The sequence below is a fragment of the Strix aluco genome, chromosome 7 (genome assembly GCF_031877795.1).
Source record: "Strix aluco isolate bStrAlu1 chromosome 7, bStrAlu1.hap1, whole genome shotgun sequence".
NCBI classification, from domain to species: Eukaryota; Metazoa; Chordata; class Aves; order Strigiformes; family Strigidae; genus Strix; species Strix aluco.
The window spans coordinates 13,054,263-13,076,845 of NC_133937.1; the positions used below are offsets into that span (position 1 = coordinate 13,054,263).

The 22,583-nt window shown below is 38.8% G+C and overlaps 1 protein-coding gene across 3 annotated transcripts in view; it reads right to left on the bottom strand.

Annotated features, from left to right (window-relative positions):
• The window catches only part of TSPAN14 (tetraspanin 14), a 40,552-nt gene that overhangs the window by 9,173 nt on the left and 8,796 nt on the right, over window positions 1-22,583 (bottom strand). For 2 of the 3 annotated variants that reach the window (XM_074830493.1, XM_074830495.1), the window contains exons 2-5: window positions 15,525-15,622; window positions 7,282-7,332; window positions 1,716-1,862; window positions 697-867 (exon numbers count right to left, since the gene is read on the bottom strand). In XM_074830493.1, the coding sequence (XP_074686594.1) occupies window positions 697-867; window positions 1,716-1,862; window positions 7,282-7,332; window positions 15,525-15,605 (450 nt within the window). In that variant the 5' untranslated portion in view covers window positions 15,606-15,622. Of the gene's footprint in view, window positions 1-696; window positions 868-1,715; window positions 1,863-7,281; window positions 7,333-15,524; window positions 15,623-15,734; window positions 16,512-22,583 lie in introns of those variants that run through there. The other variant, XM_074830494.1, reaches the window with a different exon arrangement.

Genomic DNA, 22,583 nt, shown 5'->3' on the forward strand with positions numbered 1-22,583 from the left:
GTACATACTCTGTTTCTCTCCATATTTTTTTAACCACACACAAACAAACATACATCAGAAGAGTGACCCTCACTGGTTGTTTCCTGGGCATGACTACAAAAGGAGCTGATTGAATGAAAGCCACCAGGCCCTTACTAACACAGGCCTTGTCATCTCCTGGTATACATTACTGTCTTCTGATAACTGAAGATTTTAGGACTACATGAACATAAAATTGTTTCAACTCTCCTTGACAACTACCTGACTAGAGACTAGCCCTTCCCCACTGACAAAAATTCTCTTTTGCTTCAAGACTGGGTGCAGCTCAGAAGTTAAAAGGCCCTGTGCAAGACTGCAGTGTGCCCTAAAAATAAAAGTGCAGACTACCGGTTCCATTGCACAATTTTTTCAGGATAAAGAGGTCTTTGTTGCTCCCTTCTCACTTAAACTGTTGCAACACTGATCAGAACAGGGGAGCAAGTCGAGAAGGTCAAAAGGCAGATGAATTCTTGGCAGAGCTTCCACATTTGCAGTTAGAACAGCACTGTATCTCAGAATATCTTGCCTCCACAATGCTTTCAATGCAGAAAGAGAAAAACTGCGTATCTGTTACACAGCACTATTAGCTACATAATGATAAATGTAAAACAAAAAAGGAAACTTCCAAATCTGCATATTCTCCTAGAACGCATTAAAAGTGACCAAATATGAACTTACAATTTTCTGTAGTGAATCAATGAGGTTCTGGAGGTCAATATCATCTCGGTAAGATTTAATGTTATTCTCAAAGAATTCCTTGACCCTGTCTCTCACCCAATCCTGGAAGAGGAAAGCCAAAACTGCCACTGCCAGCTCCAGCAGGAATATAAACATAATTGCTCCACAGAACTGAAAAAAAAAGTCCTAAATTAGAAAAAATCCATTCATTTTGAATGCATCCCTAGTCCTACTCCACCAGAAACAGACACTGAGAATTAGGTTAAAATTCTCACTCAGTACAGATACCACGAGAACAAAGCATGTTAAATAAGAATACAATGTAAAGAAACCCCCAAGAGGGAGAGTTATCTTTTTCTTTTAGTCACCTGAATTCAACAGTAAAACAAGCACCATATCACAGTCACTATGCACAGCAGTGAAAATATTAGTACATGAGAATCTGCAAAACACAGGGCTGAAGTAGTCTTGATGTTATTTCTTGGATTGTTTCCAGTTTTGTAATTTTTTGTCCATCTTAACTGCTTTCAGATCTAAAGCAAAGAAGCAGCCTCAGTATAAAAACACCATTTAAGAGATTTCACATCAGTCACTGACGTTCCCAAGTTTTTGCCCACCAAACATTTAGAATTCTTAATTTAAGGGATTTTGTTGTCCCTAAGCCACTCTACCATCTCCTCTCAGTAATTCTTAACTGTCTAAATATGTTCCAGAACATCATATTTTGTGATATTACAGACAGAGTGTTAGATTCTGGTATACATATTGTAACATCACTGTATAGCAGAATGAATGAAAAAGAAGAAACATTTTCCACAAGGAGGAAAATATGCACAGGTTTAAACCTATACTGTTTTACTACCATTATTCAAAGGCCCGTCAGGGGACTAAATTTACCATACACATTGTAACAAACCAAATTCTATAAATTAACTAATCTGGGTTTCCTACTTGTTCTTCACCCATCATTGGCAGCTTTCACATGTGTAATAATCCACTCATATAACTATGTTACTTACAAACTTCAGAAGGCAGATGTTTTCTCTCAGCGCTCCTACACAACCAGCAAATCCCAAAGTAAACATCACTATTCCCACCACTAGGACAAGCACTACTGGGTCCAGACCATGAAGACCAGTCACCTTCGTCAGATCAGACAACACACCCTGAAAGAGAAAAACAGGGTAACAGAAAAAGGTGACCAGTGTGTTTTTCATTTAACATTCCTCTTCTGGATGTCCATGATTTCCACATGATTCCAAACAAATTAGTTGCAAACCCTTGAGCCTGCCAACCCTTGACCCACACAGGAAAGTCTTGTGAAATCGTTATTGACAATACCAATTTTCTTCACCCTGGCAGAGGAAATATTAATGTAAAGCTATAGCTATTAATTCTTTTAGTAAGTAAATCCAGTACAGTGAACTTGTCAGATCACATTCTCCTAGGTCTGTCTGCCAAAAAACTTCCACAAGATGGTGCCAAAAGCTCAATACTATCACTGAATATTCATTTAGTTTCAAGGAAGAAGAATTCTTGCTTTATATTAACTTGAAGTGCATCAACCAGAAGGGCACTCCAATTTCAAAGTCTTCAAAAAAATTAATAAAGGAATTTTTCCAATCCTAATGTTTAGGTGGCAGAGAGAGACCTTCTAACTACAAAGCAGGTTATGGGTGACAGTTTAAGGGAGGAGAACGAAGTGTTCTGGTTTTCAAGGGAAGCAGATTTTTCCTCTTAACAGTTTAGTCATACTCCTTCTAATGTTGAGTAGTCTTAGGAGTGTTCCTCCAAAATCTTGCAAAAAATACAAAAGTATACTCTAAACATTCCCCTTTCACTCCAGATAAAATTCTTACATGGAGAAGTTATCTATTCCCTATAAGATACTTTCAATCTGCATTATTTAGCAGCAATATTTTCTTTTTTGTTAATTATCCAGAGACACAGCTTATCTTGACAATAATCTTACCTATTTAAGCCTGTCTGCCTAGATCTTCGGACAGAGTTTCTAAGTCTTTGTAAATATAATGCTAACAGTGAAGCCCTTATTTCTAGATTATGTTTTGAAGGAATTAAGTCTATATACCAGCTACCATTAAAATTCCACCAGATACATATAACACAAGCTTCTCATGTAATCTGCAAAAACAAGATGCAACATGCAGAAGACAGAAGGAACAAACAGCTGAAACTCTTAAAGGTAACAAGAACAATTTGTAGGGACATTCAGGAAGCCTTGCAATAGTCTGCATGTTCATCATACACCCATCAGCAATACACAGAACATTTTATTATGGAAATACTTTCCTTTTAAAACAGAAATAACAAAAATCAACACAGTACAATATCCCATAATCACACCTTTATAAAGAAAAAAACAAAAGATAGTATTTTCTCAAGTTAACTACGTTTAGTTTAAGAGAAAAATATCAGAGAGACTCAAAGTAATTCATATAAGCATTCCAATTCTGTCAAGGGAATGTAAGTTCTCATCTTGCTATCCAGGTATTTGTGCTAGAGTTAAGTGCCAAGAATACATGTCGTAAGAGAATACCTTGGAAAAATCTGTATCACTTTGTATTTAAATGCTTACTTAACAAAAATGTCTTCAAAATACTGCATTAGAAGAAAATGTGCACATGGAGAATCTTTATCAGCTGACGAAAAGACACTGATTAACAGTACTACACAGGAGTTCATCTTCTTTCATAATGTGTTCTGTAACAGATCTTGTTAGAGCTGTTAATTTGGCAACAGCAAGACATCAGAGTTGTTTTTACCAAAACTGGTTGAGAGGAGGAAAAGGAAAAAATAATTGAACTGTAGAATTCAGAATTGCCCTGCAATAGCTGGTGACTAACAGCTGAAATAGCCTATTAAAATGTGGTCACAGTTTATAGATATCTCAGCATTCAGAAAGTCTTGGGAAGCAAAGACTTTTTAGTTTGTGTCACCAGTGACTCATTTCCATTCTTACAAACTGTAAGACCTTACAGCTAACTATCAAACTTGGTCTACCAGGTTAATTATGAGAGTCCCACCTAATCAAACCTTGGTTCAGACCCCACAATCAACTAAGACATGCCAGGATCAGCTAGGCTAATCCAGTGTCTTTATAGAACCAATACACTATGAAACCAAACACTGTGTGACCAGGATGTTGAAACTTTCACAACTATTTCAGCCATCTCCTTCCCACACCTGAACTCGAGCTTTTTTTCAGACAATCTCACTTGCTCAAGCAACATCTTTTGGAAGACAACTTCCTCTGATCAAAGCATGTTATGAAGAAAAGTGGGCAGGAACTGGGCTCTATTATTCACCCTTCAGATGTTGCTGGTTCACAATTTCTTCATATTCACATTTGGTGTTTACAACATTCTCCTTTGAAAAGGTCGTGAGGGTTTTTTTGCTTAACAAAAGATGTTAAGTGAAAAATCCTGAAGGAAGTAAACAAGAGAATTATTTCAGGGAACTATCTCATTCTACCTTATCTCTCTAAGGATGCTTCTGCTTGTGCCATCTGCAAGATGGTAAAAGCTCTTTTTTACAACAGCATCTAGGTTTCCTACAGGTATACAGAAATAAAGTCTGATACCTGAAGTCAGTGTCAGAAAATACAAGTGTAAAACTCATCCTTTAAGTCTTCCTTTCAGTCACTTCGAACAGTCAATTAAGAGTTCAACTGTACACACTTCACTTGTTTTTCACTTTCTTTTAGTGTTTATAAGCATTATGCCACCACTTCAACTGAAGTGTGTTGGCAGAGGGCAAAAATAGATTGTCTTTAAAAAAAATAAAAAATACAACTACAAAACAACTCTAATACACCCCATTAACAAATGTCAAACCAGTTACTGTTTTGAGATACACTAGTATGGAAACTACAAAATACATCTGACGAGGAGAGAGTTGACTTCTTATAATGAAGTTCCGTACACTGGATGTTGATTGTCACAATATCACACTGCCACTGACTGCAACAGAAGTTACATGCACATACCTTCAGACAATCTACATATCTCTGTATACAAACACAAAGATCAGCAGACTAAAGAGTAACTAAACTTAATTACAGAATAAGGTACAGTTGGAAAAGACCTGCCTGACACAGGGGAGCCCAAAACTGGACAGGGTACTCCAGATGTAGCCCCAAGTGTGATGAACACTGTTGGAAGAAGCTCCTCCCTCAACCACTGGCCACACTGGTGCCAATATAGCTCAGTATGCTGTTGGTCTTGACATGAGGGCACACCTGATATTCAACCTGCTGATGAGCAGGAGCTCAAGCATTTTTTTCCTTGGCATTACCCCATCTCAGGCACAGGATTTTTCATCTGCCTTTTTTTTTAATAACTTCCATAAAGTTCCTGTCATCCCATTTCTCCATGCTCTTGAAGTCCCTCTAAATAACAGTCTTGCTTTGAAGTAGACTGACTGCTCCTTCTCCATTTTTTTTGTTAGCCATGAACTTGCTGGACTGAAGTTAGGCTGACTAGCCTCTAGTTTCCCAGATCTTTCTGTGTGTCCAATAAAAACCATTCCCTGATGAGACAGATCAGTGTTATTCACCTCCCTTCTATTAACACTTTATTATAATTCACTTTCTCTTAGTGATTTTTGCTGTATCTCTTGGGTGACAGATACTAACATCTACCCAGTCTTTATTGTGTAGACTTTTAAAATTTTATGCAATTTAACTTTTACGCAACTATTCAGAATAACAAAACCCAGTTACAAGATCAGAAGGATAGGCCAATTAGATACACCAGTTAAACAGACTCGATTTGACTCAAATGGGTAACACAAATCAGGATGGGTAACATTACATACAGTATTTTCAACAGTTCTCACAAACCAGCAATCTCATTTCGATATATTATCAGCTAAAAGATGCATGGGATTTATATCCAGAAAAAGACTGCTCAAGAATTGGTATGAAGTGTAGTCCTAGTGAAAAAAGAAAAAGACAAGAAAAAACAGAGAAGTTAAAGGACTCCAACATACTTCATGTTGCACTCAGACAGGATGTTCAAAACCCTTCCACCACCTGTAGTTTATCTTTGGGTTTACCACTGCAGCACAGCTTCTGGAATGTTTTTCTCTTACTTCCCATCTATTGTTCACCAAGATGTTTATCTGTAAACAGACAGATCTATACAGGCACCACGGCTGAAGAACAGCACTACTAGGAAAGACTGCCCACACAACACAGAACAATAGACATGAAAAATAATGTACAGATTTCATGAGCCATTCAGAAGTTCAAAACCACAGGAAAAGCTTTGAAGAACTTATTTGCAAGATAGGACAGAGCAGAAATAGTTCAGGCAAAATTTAATAAGACAGAAAGAATCTGTCTTTGCCTTTTAGTAACTTCAGTGTACCATAAAGTCCATTTGGCAAATGGAGGTAGTTGTGAGCTAGTCATTTCCAACCACACAGATCTTATGTGCTTCTTTACAGAACAGAAGATCATATCTGAACATGAGAGAATACAAATTCAAGAAGAGTTTAGTACCCTCCCTATAAGGTTGGAAAGAAAATCCTTTTATAACAGAATAGGAGGTAAATGCATTTGTGTGTGGAGACAGGCTGCTTATCAGTGATATCACTAAGCTAGTTGCGAGAGTATGTGCACACATATATGGAGCATTAAGATCATCGTAAAACTCTTTCACTTCCAAAAAGTGGAGGAATTCCAGAACTTCTCTGTATGTTGGGAGCTGCTGCGTACACGCACTCTGATTAAAGAAATGTTACCCTACAATGGTAATTAAAGTGTTCTTACTCAGCAGCACAACTGAACAGTGAGGGCACCTGCCCTGCAATATTAATTAAGATGCAGATCAGTAAATCTGCTAGTAATTGTCACTTTTTCCTGCAGCTTGCAGTCATAAAGCTATGCTATGCTTTATTCATAACAAGGGGGCGAACCATTCATTTCCATACCTATACCATCTCTTCTAACAGGAAAACTCCATAGGTACATGCCCACACAGACTTCTCTGAGGAAGTTATTCAGCTTAAAGAAAACTTTGCCAAAAGTAAGAGTGTTATGCAGCTAAACCACATTCCAATTTTGTTCCTCTGCACAGAGACTTAAACAACTCCACGGGGAGTAAAGTGGAAGACCACAGATAGCCTGAAGATTGGAATACTTCAGAAAGATGGTCCCAAAGATACGTTTGTTTTGGTTTGGGGTCTTTTTAAATATAAAAAGATGTATCTTTTACATTATTCCCAAATGCCTCTCATTTTTAATAAAGAGATAGGTAGGGAAGTGTATTTTAGAAAACATGCTTTCAAAAGAGAACAAGTTCATAAAGACTATTCATAAAGATTAAATTCTCACTAGGATCCTGCTCTTACAAGTTTACATGAAAAGGTCTAAACATCAACAGCCACAACTTAACACCTGATCAGGGACAAGAATGAAAACTCCAGCTAAACTCAGTTTCGATCATTTGAACATGGTCCTGAGCTCAGATGCTACATTTAACATTTGCTGCTTCCTAAGGAAATAATTTTACTGGGGCAGGAGAAGGCAGCCAAAGTAAGAACAGTCATTTCTACCCTTACCTTTTCACTCCATGCCCACAGACCAGCTGCAAGGAAGGCCACCCCAGCTAGCTAAAACAAGAAGAAAAAAAATGAATTAGATATACTAATCAACAGTCTCACACTTAACCAGTAGCACTGTCACACAACTAAAATAAATATTGACTGTGATCTCAGACAACAGTAATGTGACATTCCTTCTCATGAGCAAATCTCTTGAAAAAAAGGATTTAGAGTGCTTCTCCATCCCATTCTTGCATTTTATAAACTACTTTTTAAAAGTATTTCAATTTCATTATTCATGATTACTCAAGAAGCACAGCACTAAATTAACAATTCCACACAGTAGCAAGTGGGAGTTATCCTTGTCCCAGTGACTTGCTCTAAACCTTTTTACCTGCACACTACTGAAGATTTGAGAATGTTTAATGCATTTTGAGGTTATTCCCTATTTAGTCATTTTATAGTACCACCCCCAGACAGTAGCCATGCTTGACTCTTTATAACTTCTTAGCTTCAAGGCTCATTATATTAGCCGCCTCTTTAATTACAGTTTGTCTTCTGAACGTGTACCTTGTTTAAATCCTTTTGAATTAAACTGAATGGTCCAGCCACTTACTTTCAATAAGCAACAAATCTAATTGACAACGTACAAACTCTACACCAATTCATATGTTTGTATAATAAATATTTCTGAATTATATTAATCCAAATGAAGCAACAGATCCCTGTTCTAGTCTTTCATTTTCTTTCTCCATTCTCAGGCAATTTGTATTTAATATCCAATTTCAACACTCAAACTAAAACGACCTCTCCACAAACTGAGGGCAGCTCCCCCTCATTACTTAAAATGGCATTCTACCCTGCTATGTCCATGTGACCTTAGAAGACAGTGAGGTGCTGGAGCGTGTCCAAAGAAAGCAAGGAAGCTGGTGAAGACAGCAGTCCTACGAGGAGCAGCTGTGGGAACTGGGGTTGTTTAGACTGGAGGAAAGGAGGCTCAGGGGAGACCTTATTGCTCTCTACAACTACCTGAAAGGAGGTTGTAGTGAGGTGGGTGTTGGTCTCTCTTCCCAACAAACTATAGGACAAGAAGAAATGGCCTCAAGTTGTGCCAGGGGAGGTTTAGAATCAGATAGTAGGAAAAAAATTCTTCACAGAAAGGGTTGTTAAGCATTGGAACAGGTTGCCCAGGGAAGTGCTTGAGTCACCATCCCCGGAGGTATTTAAAAGACCTGTAGATGTGGCTTTGTGCTAGACTTAGCAGTGCTAGGTTAATGGTTGGACTTAATGATCTTAAAGGTCTTTTCCAATCTAAACGACTCTATAATTCTATATAAAGGACTGAGGTTCCTCCCCCTGCCCCAAGCCTTACACACATTGACAAGTAAATCGCAACAACTGAAAAAATGCCTTGAAAAAGGGGCCCTTTCTTCGAGGGTTCAGGCAACACAGGCAATTCCCCACAGCACAGACAAGAAACAAAAATGGGACACTCTTACAGTCACACAAAAAACCATATGTGTAGATTTTAAGTACTGGTGGTTCACCACCTGCTGACCCTAAACTGCATTCAGGGCAAATTATGTTGTTCTGGGTTTACTCTGCTGGGGCGAGTGGGGCAAAGGAAAGCCAAAAAGGGCTGCAGGTGTCACTCTAAAAATTACTCAAATAACGTTAGACACTTCTGTCCAGGCATGAAGTATTATATGCCACATTTTAGGGCTTAAGCACACAGATTAATCAACCAAATCCACTACTAATACATGGGAAGAGTTACAACTGGGCAAAGCAGTGCTAAATTAGATTTCCAGATGTTGCTTAATAAGCAACAGCACAATGACTACTCATCTCAGATTCTGAATGAGCTAAGAACATTTAAAGTGATGATCTGGATCAAAGTACAACTTTAAAAATACTATTAAACACATGGGTATAAACAGAATACTGATCCAGATTACCCCTAATCTTAACCCAGTGATTTTTGGATGAAGAAGTAAAATAGGAAAAAAATTAATCAAGTTACACAGTGCATGCAATTGACTTATCCTTCGCATTTGGAATTTCTCATTCCAAATGCTCCAGGAATGCTGGGAGACAGGTGAAGACAGCTGGTGTAATATGCAGTAATTGGAGTAAACTACACAGTAGACACAGCTGGATCTTTGTGAAATTTTTCTAAAGAAATGAAGAAAAAAAAGAATTGGGAAGACACATCTTCCACAGTGTATACAAACTAATGTTAGTGTAACACTAATACTGTGCTATTGAATATACAAATAGGGTATCCTCTTCAGACTGGCTGTCTTTCATTATAATTGCCATCTTAATTAAATTGTAATAGATTCTTGATTAAGTAAATATTTCATTAGCATGCTTCATTCTCACCTCTGAACACGAACATCCCTCTCATGCTTTTGTAAAGCATTCAGTTTCACAAAACTATGCTACTTTTGTCAAGCTATTTCCATAAGCACCTACACAAACTATCTACAAGTAAACCAGTTTAGCAGCAGAAAAATAAGCTTAGTCTCACAGAATCAATGTGGATAAATCTAAAACTTTATTCAGCTAAGACAGAAGTGATTCATAATTCTCACTAGAAGCAGCCAAACCAGATACATAAGGTTTATTTAGAAAAAAGTGAAGTATGATGTACTTGCAGAAGAAACAAAGCCATCAGCCACTACATTTACAGCCACAATTACCAAGACAACGAATTTGCAAGGAAGTAAATGGCTGTTAGTTAACCAAATGAGATTTCTTTGCTTTAAATATCATGTTCAAGATATATTAAAATATCTCATTGAAAACTATTGTAATAAACACCACAGTGATAAAGTTTTAACCTTCATCAGCTCACTGAACTAACTGGCCACATGAATGGGAGAACAGGCAGCTGAGAAGTAGCAATGCTAACTGAAAGTATTCCTAGGGTGAGAGTGAGAGTGAGCAAGCCAGCTATTTCAAAAGTGAGGCGTTTTGAAATTCACCTTTCACTGGAATCTGGATGATGCATAAGCAAGAACTGGACTACCCAATTCACTTCTATGTCACAGAGTCATTTAAGCCATATACTGCATGGAAGGTTAGATGGAAACATACACAAAGCAGCTCCACCACCGTACCCCTTTGAACAGGAAACAAACTAGTAACCAGCATTTGGTCATTTCCTGCTTTAGAACTGAAAAATCCACATTATCAACATATTGCATCAAGCTGTAAGCTCTGCAGGAGATGTACAATACTGATACCAACTCATAGACACCATGCACAAGACCATTAAGCTTAAGCATTATCTGTTCCCAACCATACTTTGCATTCCTTTGACTATGCTATTAGAATCACCCTACTAAGAAAATGGGTCTAGTTTGTTTCTCAAATCTAAGTTGCAGCTAAACACAATTCTTGCAAGACAACCCTTGCACACAAACTGATTTTGCGTCAGCCTTCCTCAAGGTCTCATCAGAAGCAATGGGAATGTATTCTTATTGCTCTCAGTTTTTGTAAGGATAAAATGTTACTCGTACAGATAAAGCTTTTTCCACCCCCTGGACAATCCTATTTTACACTGTAGCCCCACCCATACTGGAGCAATCAGCAGCCTACAGCCCTTCCTACCCTCCTCCCTCTTTCCAGACTTTTCCTCTCAGGGTCAGGAAACCACCTGGTGGTAGATTCTTTCCTCTTCCTGGCAGAGCCTTGCTGTTTTTGATGTTCCTGAAAAACAACATACACTGCAGAAGCAGAGAAAATGTTATGCCGCCTCCTGCTTTTCAAAAATGAGCTCAAAATTCTTTTCCTGAATTTAAGAGAATTTTTGCCCTTCATCATCGTGTTCAGGGCAAAAATGCTGCATCTCCTATAGCATGAGTGAGAATTTTTTTTTCCTCCAAAAACCCTTAAAAGTGACACACGAAGCTACAGAGCATTAGAAGTTATCACAGCAGCTAAAAGCTATTTTACCCTCTCCTCTCAACTCACATGCAACCTAAAAGGCTTTGGCAGAGCACACATGCAATCCCTTGCTTCGCTGAAATAGCCACATCCTGGTTGAGGTGCAATTCTTGGACTACACCAAAAAAAAAATCATCTTTCAACTAGAGACAAAGCAGCAAGCACCAGATACAAGTGATTGAGGCACCACCTTTTATTCCCTGGGCCTTCCCAAATGCAAGCTGGAAGGCACAGAGCAGTGCTGCACCCCAAGACAGGACACCCCTGCACTCCCCCGGGTCAGTCGTCCACCCGCTGCCTCCTCCCTCCACTGGGGTTTGCACAGAAGGACTCATTTGCAAAATGACTCATAACAGGTGCAGGAACCAAACCTCTTCACCTTGTATTACCTTTTTTAATTTCATTATGACACATGAAGCTATCTGGGAAAAAAAAAGCTTTAAAACTCAAAAGGAGGTCCAGGCTTGCTGTAATAGGGTAATCTCACTTTAAATTCTGAGCACTCCCTGCAGGGCTATCTTAATGGTTGAAATACTGCCTCATCACTACTCATCATAACAATTGTACTTGGAGAAGTTTAAATCTTATTAGCATGCTTAAAAGCAAGATCAAAATAAACTAATCCCACATTAAAATCATGTCTAGGAAGACAGAGCCTCCATTCCTTTTCTTACAAGGGAAAGCCAAACAACAAATAGACAAGTGATTTTGCAAGCCAGTTGTACACAACTAACTCAAAGCCATCAGAACTGAACCTTCTATTACCAAGTTGCCTATCTGACAAAAAAAAAAACCAACAAATTTCCAAAGAGTGAAGATTTACACATTTCTAAAGGCTGATTAAACTGAGCTTGTCATTAAAATAGCCATATTTGTCCATTTAGTTCAATATTTGGTTCCACTACAATCTATGTGAACTGTATATGAAACACGACAAACTGAAGAAAAGTAACAACCCATTAAAAAGCTTAAATATTCTGTCAACTGAGTCACCATATGCTTTAACTTTAAAGTTTATACAGTCACTGATACTATCTTTAGAGCTACAATGGGGAAGTCAACATGCATCTTTAGTAAGCGTGACAGAACAAATGCAACTATTTACATGCAAGCTGACTGGTCTGTGAATACACTGTCTCTTGAGCTGAGACACAGGTGAGCTACAATCATACCTCCAGTAACAGCTTAAATGAGCTATAGGCTACACACACCTATCTAAATACCATTCCTCATACCCGTTATATATTAGCCACCCTCTCTAACACAAACACTCACAAAACCAGTTCCTACAAGCACCTATCCTGAAGCCAAGAAAAGTGGATCAAGACTAACATTCCCTCCTTAAATGCTGCTTTTCAAGTCATGGTTATATTTCCCTTGTGATTTTGTAGTCCTTCAGTTCTTACGGCACACAGAAAATTTACTTTGTTCTACACACAATGGATTTGTCCAATTAAAGAGATTGTTAGACTAGTCATCCCAGCCAGCAGGATGTCATGGGCTCCTGAATCACTGTGTCAGCTAAATGATTCATCCATTGCCTGTAGGAGTGTCTACTCTCCCACTCAACATTTACATAGCTTGTTCTACAACTAAAGGTGCAGAACTCTTATCAAGAGCTGTAGTACACATAATTTACTAGGTCAGCCCAATAATAACTTCTCGGAGAAGTTTCAGACCATTCATTGAGCCAGCTACCAAGACTACTAGTATTTCAGAAAATCAATTCCTCCAGACAGCAGACCAGCTGAAACACACAAGCTGTATTTCAAATTCTCCTCAATTTTTCTGCATCTCTTTAAAAATGATTCTTTAAGAAAAAGAAAAATCCTTGGATCTTCATTAATTTCAAGAGAATACAGTAAAAGAAATTTGAAGTGAAACTCTACAAGGAGTAAGAAAATAAAGAGACAAAATTAATTACTCTGAGAAAGCAGAGGCAAATTCTTGATAGTCTTCCCAGTAAAGACAAAAAATAAATCAGTTTTTCAAAGGTTGTTTGATCATCAAAAACTGTAAGAGATCCCACTTCATGACACACTCACTAGAAAGCAAGCAGAGGTCTAGAACAATCTTAATATAGTCATGAACAAAAGTGTGTGTCAATGTCTCACATATCAACACACCCCCCTCCCCCCCCCCCCCCACCTGCTGAAGAGCATCCACCCAGTTACAAAATGATTTCTCTGAAAACCAGAATAGCTTGGCAGGTATTACATCTCATTGCACTCCACTCCACTAGAGGTACATAGGAGTTGTATAATATATAAGAAAAATAACTACAGAGCTGGTGGCCTTTGAGCACATACTTTTTGACACAAGGCCATGATGGGAATCCTCAATTGCTAGGGGGAAAAAAAAAAAATCATCACTAACAAATATTTGCACTATAGCAATATTGTGGCCAATTAACCCTTACTGGAAACAAGTTTCTACACAAACACACATCTTTCCTGCCCTGTTATCCACACAAGGATAAACTCCCCATGGCTTAATGCTCCAGTATCATGTTAAAACAATGCACTAATAAACAAGAAGCAGTAACAGTAGCAAAACATTCTGTGGTTTTCAACAACAATACCCAAATGTTGCAGTCTCACTATTACCTAACATTCTTATTAGGTTGAAGATAGCAGAAAATTGATGAGGAAGAAGCTCACAAGACTCCCAGCTCTTCTCTTTGAGCAATTATTTCCTACACTAAAGGTCTTGATTTCAACAGAAAATTGAGCTAGATGAACTCCAGACGTTGCATCAAATCTAGACTTTTCTATGACTCTAGATTAATCTAGAGTTTTGTCCATCATACATGCAGCTTTCAAAAAAAGGCTTATTTTCTACCTTAAATACTGCCAAAGCAGCCAAAACGTGCAGAAAGACCAACCTAGTTTACCAGAAGTTTATGTGGGTTAATCAAGCAAAACACCAAGTCATTACTGACAAGTACAAACAAGACTCTGCAGCCTGCAATTTGTGTTCTGGTACTAAACCCCTTTTTTTACTGAAGTTAAATACAGATTTGGGTAACAATTCTGTATATCTTCAATTTTATGTAGTAAAAAGTTGACGTGGTTTAAGGAATCACAGTAAACAAAGCAAATTACTATAGTCTTCTCTAGCATGTCTACTGATCTTAGACAAGTCAGGATCGGGAGAATCAATTTTTACTCTTAACTTAAATAAGTTGATTCAACCACATACCATACTTTCATTCTTACTATCTGATCCTTCTGGCTTTCAAAAAAATCTAAACATCTTTAGAAGAGGCTATCCATACTAAGAAATATTTCAACTCTGTATCAGAACATTAGTCCAAGCTGCTAGAACCTGGCATGTCACTGCATCTGCACTTCTCCATGACTCCCCATGCCTTTCCATGACTGCAGGTGCAAAATCCTAACATTTAACCTGCAAGTTCTGAACAGAACTATCAAGTTTACCTGAACTGCATCCTTACCTTCCCCTTAGACATGTTAACTATCTCTAATGCACTGCTATGCACTAACCTTTGAATAGCCTGCTTGTCCAAGGTAGTTAGTTAGGTGCTTCAGTGATCTTGACCATCACACACATCTAAAACCACATACCTGCTTTTGCACCCTTTTCACATTCACAATTCTAAACAAACATTACAGGCAGACTAGTCCCTAGCTAGTTATTTCAAGACAGTATCAGACAATTTTGCTGCCCACAGAGCATGACATTTAAGATCTTGACTATGTTGTAATGCCAGCTGTTGACACATCTCTGGGGCAGTTCCTTTCTTCTCTTCTGCACAGTGTATTTACAGCTACACCACCCCAACAGAGAGATCAGAGATGGTCTGAAAGGAGGTATTAGAAGATACTTAGCAGGGAAGCAACTTAACGTACCACTTAAGTGCACTTAAAGGTAGCTTTAACCTTTGCCCAAACACAAGCAGCATTTAATGGCCTCTATCATTCAAAACAGAAAGGCCTTGTCAGCAACTATAGAGACTACACTATTTTCTTTTAACAAATCCTGTAAGCAGATCTTTCCTTTCTCCATTTAAAAATACTACAGAGAAACCCATTATTGTCTGCTTCACTGCTTTATCTTCACTCAGAAGGTAAGTCAGGAGGAAGGAGCAAGGAAGGTAACCATTCTGAGGAATTGGTATCCATACAATTTTCAATAGTAATTATTTTCTCACATGGGATAGTCTTCTTCAATTCCAAAACAACAGGGACATTCAGGTAAATATTTCAGCCTCCTCTACTGAACAGAGAAATGAAGTTAAACTGAGGTACACCTAAACTATTTTAGTGACTAGATTTTGTACTCACCCAGAAGACAATGTTGTAGCTGAAGAGCAGGTATTTGTACCAACAGCTGACTTCTGCATTAGAATATCGGTAATAGTGCATCTTCTATAGCACAGCACCTGCACGGAAGAGAAAGAATGAAAAGAATTAGGCAGGGAAAGATTAAGAGTAAAGAATTTTCTTCTAGATCTCTTTTGCTCTCCTGAGAAAGGGGACTATAGTAACCTGTACCATATGTCATTCAGAGATATATTCAAAGTCAGCTCTGAAACTTCTGTTCACCCTGAACTCCCTCTAAGTATTTGTTGCTTAATAATCCTATCTTCTTTAAGCACCCTTATGTGGTCACAGGGAGGGACACCCAAAAAGGAAACTTGCTATACAGTTAGCCTAGGAAGATCTGTATCAGCAAGTTGACATTCATCCGCTTTCTCACTCCTTCAAAACCATTTTACTTACACAGATGGCTGCTTGGACTTACGCAAAAGTCTAAACACACACCCTGTGGATTGCACGTCCAACACAACAGCTAGCAAGATGTTAGAAGTACTTACCTGGAAAACCTCAGTGTCTACAGACTGCTAAATACAACAAGCAGTTGTAATCTGTCTTTTCCATACTTTAATGTTTCTTTACCAAATCAGTATGCTGTAAGAGGTTTTGTTGTCAAGAACAAAAGGCCCACCATTAAACAGCTGATCTGTTCTGCAGAGTTTGGTTTTCTTGCTTCCTTACATACACTAGAAATAAGATTCAAATGCAGCTGTTGATCAAATATTTCAGAGATCTACAGCTTTTCAGAGTATAACTAAAGCACCTCTGCAGAAATGCCATGCATAGGAAAAACAGAGGCCAAGCTGTTAAATCGAGAACTGGAGCGGGGAAGACAAAGCACTCACACAGCCCTTGACTTCTAGAGAGCTGACCACACAAGTACTGCCTATGACAGAAAAGAAGCAGTTCCACATTTCAGCCATCCACTTGAGGCAAATGTTTTCCTCCCATGTCAGTGAAAGGCTTGCAGCAGGTAAGCAAGCTTAGAGAATTTTCAAACACCTCATAACTAAGAAAGAGACTTCAAGGACTGTACTGACATGGACATTCACAGACAGCATGCAAAAACCAAGCCTACCCAGCAAAGTCTGAACCCAGTCACCATGGAGCGAAGAACTGAAGATATCCATCACATCCACAGCTATGAGAAGGGAAACTAATTTTTTTTTTGGAAGGGAATCTGCACCTGGGTGTAAAAAACAATCCTACTAAAAGAAGGAATGAAAACATACCTGCAGATTTGAGAATCCCATTCAATACACTAAACAGCTTGCTTTAGCTTTTAAGTGAAATATCCATTATTTTTCAGGACAATTATGGAGTACTACCATCAGTGTCTTATTGGAGGAGCTTATTTTTTGAAATCTCAACACAAATATTTCAAACCTTGCCTTAAACTTTTTTCCTCTGAAGCCAAAACCACACACACAGAAACAGATCAAGGACATACAACACACATATCCAGCCCACGAGACTGTGGACAGAGATCCCAAATAGATTTCGATTTTCCTTCCAGAGGTCTCCCCCTGCCAGGCATGACTTCCATCTGGAAGCAGACTGAAAGTCCCTTCTTGGTTCGGCCACATCCCCCATCCCGCTCTTCAAGCCCAGCCAGTTTCTTTGCTGCCCAACCAAATGGAAATAGTTTTCAGAAATGCAGAGACCATGTAGAAAAATCTAAGGAGGGTACATTTTGGTAGAATATTCCATGGCTTTAAGTAGTTATGCATAAAACAACTGGAAAATCATGTGACTTGGCATACTGAAGTAAGATTACAAGACTTGGACTGAGAATAATTTCTGCTTTTTTCAAGCTAAGATGGCCTGCATGTGCATAAGAGGAATTTTCAGATCCTGCTGAAAGTTGGTAGGTATTACTCAAAAGTCATCCTGATCCACTTGACATGAAACAGATTCATTTGTATATAACAGAGTCAGACATCACCTTAATAGCCTTCATGCATATGCTACCTATGCAGGTTGTTTAAGATACATTACCCACAGGCAACTCTAGATTACTGCATCTGGACAGACACAGTAGCAACTGAAGTCATTAAAAGAAGGAATTACTCTTCCCGATTCTATATGAGGTGGAGTAAAAAAAATCCATACGAGACCGAGTAAAACTGAGTTAAGTCAGAACTAAAACACATTTTCCTCAATAGTGCCAGGAAAGGGACTGAACACACAAAACGAACTACTTATCTGGTTTCAGAGAAACAGCAGAGTCTGGAGAAAGACTGAAGGACATTCTTACAGAAGTAATACCTGCAAAATTTGTCAGGCTAGAGAGTGTGAGCATTCACAATTAATGCCTGAGCTTAGTATTTCCACAGTTCTGATGTTGACTTCCATACAGTTTTAACCAAACACTGAAAGCAAGGTATTTTTTTTTACCTTCCCAAACCTCACCTTATTAACTAAGTTCTAATGCTCACAGTTTATTTATAGCAAAAACCACTTAACCTTTGTTAAAACAAAGAAAGTTTTACTTTATGGCAGTACAGGTAATGACTGGAAAGGACTTTCCTAGATGGGATCCAGTCATATAGATGAGTTTTGCAATACACATTCCTAAGAAGTTGACAGTTTTGTTTCCTCATGCCCTGGTTCAGCTTTAGTTACTGACCTTTTCAACCCATCCAGCTCCACAGACAACATTTAGGAATCTTACTACTATGAGACATAGTAAAGAAACTTGTTTAAACACCACCCTCCTGACATGCTTTTCTAAGCCTGCAGCTGAGAGAATACAAGAGAAGGAATGAACACTTGCTCTTCTCAACTTCATTTCAGTCTCTAGCTCCAAATGACAATTTATATTTCAGCATTCAATAGTCATACACTTGTCCAAGTCAGTAAGTCTGATGGGTCTGGGGAAGAGAGGGGAAAAAAGGGGACCCTAGGGAAACAACAGCAGAACCCCACTGATCTGCTCAGAGCCCAAGACTCCATTTGCATCAGTGTAAACCTGTATTATAGCAATACACTGTCTGCCAGCACAAATGTGTTCTCCAGAGGCGGGCACACCAAGGCCTCCATCACTGTTCTGCATCCTCCCCACAAAAATCAGGATCCTGGCAAAAGACAGGAGTGGTAACTGTAAAATGCACATACTAGTAGTAAGAAACATCACTTTTGCTGCTGCTACCACTACAAAAGAGGAGGCAGTAGGTGGCATTTAGCTAGCACATCATTAAATTTCATACAAGCAGGGTTGTACTAGACAGAAAAGGCTTAAAATATGATCTGTGGCAGAAAGGCAAGCATACCATTTCAGAACCTAAAATGCAAACACAGTCTGAAGGCTTACTTTTTGTCAGGCTGCCCTCCCTGGCATTGGGACATACATCCAACTGTTCAAGTCCCAGCTTCAGTGAAACCATTCACAGGAGTAAGAGCATCAAAAGTATCCTTACTGATAAGCACCATTCCCCACCTACCACTTCATTTTTGACCACCAGCTTGTAAGACATTTCTCGCCACTTCCCCATACAACTGGCAAGATGCCTCAGTCCATGCCAATCACAGTATCTCCACAGAATGAAAAAAACGAAATACTTTTAATGCTCTGAAGTGATAGGGGGCCTAGTACTACCAGTAGTAGCTCCTTGTTGCAAGAAGCTGTCCTGTAACACTCACCTTCTGAAACACCTGCCTATATTAAGAGCAGATTTGACTTACTCCCTTTGCTTATCCTTATCAGAAGTCTTTTGGTTCTTCTTGATGGACCACTGAACACCATATGGAACAGTATAATCATTATTGGAGTGGGAGTGACATTCTGACATAATAAATCTGAAGTGTAGGTGTGTCTCCCTTTTTCCCCAAACACTACAAGCAGAGACCAAGCAATTCACTCAAGGCCACACAGCCACCTTCCCTGTGTTTATATTAAAAGCAGTCTCAGTATTAGATAGGTTTTCTAACGTAGGTGGCCATCTGTTACCAGTCTAGATTGCTATATCAGCATTTCATTTAATTTACATCACAGGCTACATAACTATGGTTAGGCAATACTACAAAACACTTGGAAGACTGAAGTAGTATGTGGGCAGCATAGACTAGTAGCTTTCTCTACTGTGTTTCAGACAAAGCAAGTCACATAGTGTCAGCTGACAGTTATCACCCACTCATGACAACAGGAATTTCTAAAAATTAAATAGAGCGCTGCTGCTTTGGTAGAATATATAATTTTGTCTTGGTGTTTACAGTTTTAGTGAGGGAAAAAATGTAGTCGTTCATTAAGAGGCTACTGCCATTTCCAAAGCATTTCTACACCCACGGATTCCACTCTTACCTTCAAAATGCTACAGCAGTGATATTCATAGTCTATAGATTTTAACACTCACAAAACAGAAGCTGTGATATATTAAATAACCCAATTTGGATATGCAGGGAAATCCTCACAGCTGAGATGCTAGATCTAGAACAAGAACAACTGGAACACTAATGCACATCTCTAAATCTAGGTCCACAAATTCTTTTGACCCTTAGGAAGAATTAATTTTACAAGGCAGACTTAAGTCGCACTGAAGTTCCAGGTTTGGCCAGTACTGCCACCACATGTAGTCTTGATCCCCTTCCCTGTCCCCTCCTAAAATCCACAACCATTAATCATCCTACTCAGGGGAGCAAACAATCACACAGCAAATCATGTAGCAAATCTTGAGATCAATGCTGTGATCTTGTACCATGCACTAAGAATAAAAGTTTTAAGCCTTCCAATGTACCTCCCCAGAGCTCATACAAATGCCAGTGTGGGTGCAGTCAGGAGGTGGCAGGAGAACAAGGATGGGAGGCCAGAAGCAGTGCTGGCTTCCAAGAGTGCTCATGGAAGTGGAGCACCCCTGCAATGCCAGCCTACACCAGCACCACAGGCTATATCACACTTGAAGCTAACACAGAAGTGATGAATCTGGGGGGAAGAGGGGCAGAACTGAAGCAAGAGAAAACAAAGAAAAAAAATTCATTTTGTAAGCTGTTGGCTGCTCCCCCCATCATTTATCAATACAAAGCATCAAGTCTATATGAAGCTGGTGAAGCAAATCAACAAAGCAAGAGAACAACACATTGAGGAGCAAGAATAATTTCTGAAATACAGCAAGAGATGCACTTTGGCCTATCGTTTGTTTTGATATGGCCACTTAATGTCATTATTCCATCAGCACCAAATCTACATCAAGAAGCTTTAGTTTGTTCATTCAAGACATAGTGCCATTAAAAATAATTGTCATATTCTTTGGAGGTGCTCAATCAATACAGATTTTTTGTGAAATTGAAAGACTTATTGAAGACTTATTCCTGACCAGGGGATAGTTCAGGGATTTTCTTAGGACCTTTTGAAAACAGAGCAATTAAGATGGACCTACAGACTACTCTTTCCACAGCCCAGAGAGAAGCTGACCACCAAGGGAGTCAACATTCAGTACAATATCTGGGTGCTGGGCATCAAATCCTCATGTGTAAGGACTGAGCTGGTGCAACACAAAGGCAAGAAGAACTGACAGGATTTGGAGCTCTTACAGGCTAACCTGTTCCTTAAAACAGAGACAGTAGCCCTGCTGATGATTCAGGAACTCCCTGCAAGCATGTGTCATCTTTATTCTTGTAATTTTGTCTCTAAGGAACTCCAACTGGGGCCTCAAAGAAAATACAAGCTTCTCAAGGAACACAAGTATAGTGTATTTACTTCTGCTGCAGTCCAGAAGAACAGAGAAATATTTGCTCATTCTTAGAGGAAACGTGAGTATTATTCAACAAACAGGTATTTAACCTGAAAGACTCATGATACAAGACAGATATTGCTAATGAATTATCGCTATTTTGCTAGAAAAATAATGGCAGATAACAGATCTCAGAACTCAATGGAAAACATGACTAAAGCCAGACAGATTTCTTATCATCTTTTCGGGTACTTATTTTTGTAGTGTGCTGAAGACTCAAAGTATTTGAAGGATATTTCAAGCACAAGTTGCTCCAATACAAACTACATAACAATCCCTCAGAGCAGGTCCAATCCCATACATAAATGGGAAGAGTTTCAGGTTTCAGTGACTGGATTTTATTCCCTGAAGCACAAACTGCACCTTAAGAAAACTTTTAAGGAACATACACCAGTATTCTCAAACCCAAACCAAGGAAGAAGCAATTCAGAAGAGCTCCACTCCAGCTCTACAGACAACACACACTTAAGTTATGCACGTGCTTTTTGGCCAAGTCACTACTTTTATGTGGATGAGTTGTATCTGAAAAACAGTGTAGAAGTACTCTGAAATTAGACTAACATTCAGAATGTTAATGTTAAATTCTGAAACATAATCTACATGGGCATGAAGAAGCATCATCTTTTAACCTCTCCTTGTCAAACCCACTTGACTAACATCAATACTTTGCCATAAAAGCTCTACACTGCACACTGTAATTCAAGAAGTTATTCAAGCTATCATTCATGGGATATTTTCAGCTCCACTTGATTTCTTAAACTAACAAATACACTAAAGGAAGACTTGAAAAAGGGGAGCAGAATTAGAGAGTGCTCCCACAGCAATTAAAAAGCAGTGACAGAGGACAATAGCAGTTCTAACAATTTCACTTTTCACCATTCCTCACACTGAAGCTACCAAAAGACATAGTTGGCTGGCCTTGCTTTCCCATGTTAAAGTCTTCATTCCTACTTAACTATAAAAGCTACTAATAATGCTAAAAATTCCACACAACAAAAGCAGCTCCAAAAAATCCATATTTTCATTTATACTCACTGGTCATCATGAAAGCCAATGACACTGTAGAATGCAAGTATTGACCATGTAAATTCAAACTGCAAATATTTTTAGTTATTGACACTGAAAAGAGGTACAACTCTACTCAGCTATCCACTAGATTTTACTAGGTTTATGCTACTTCTGCTCCACTGACCTCAGGTTCACTGAATAAGTGAACAGAAGAGACTTTCCACTGCAACGTACAGCAGCACTTGACAAAGGCACCAACTAAAAGGCACAGATCTCTTACCTAGTTCAAGGG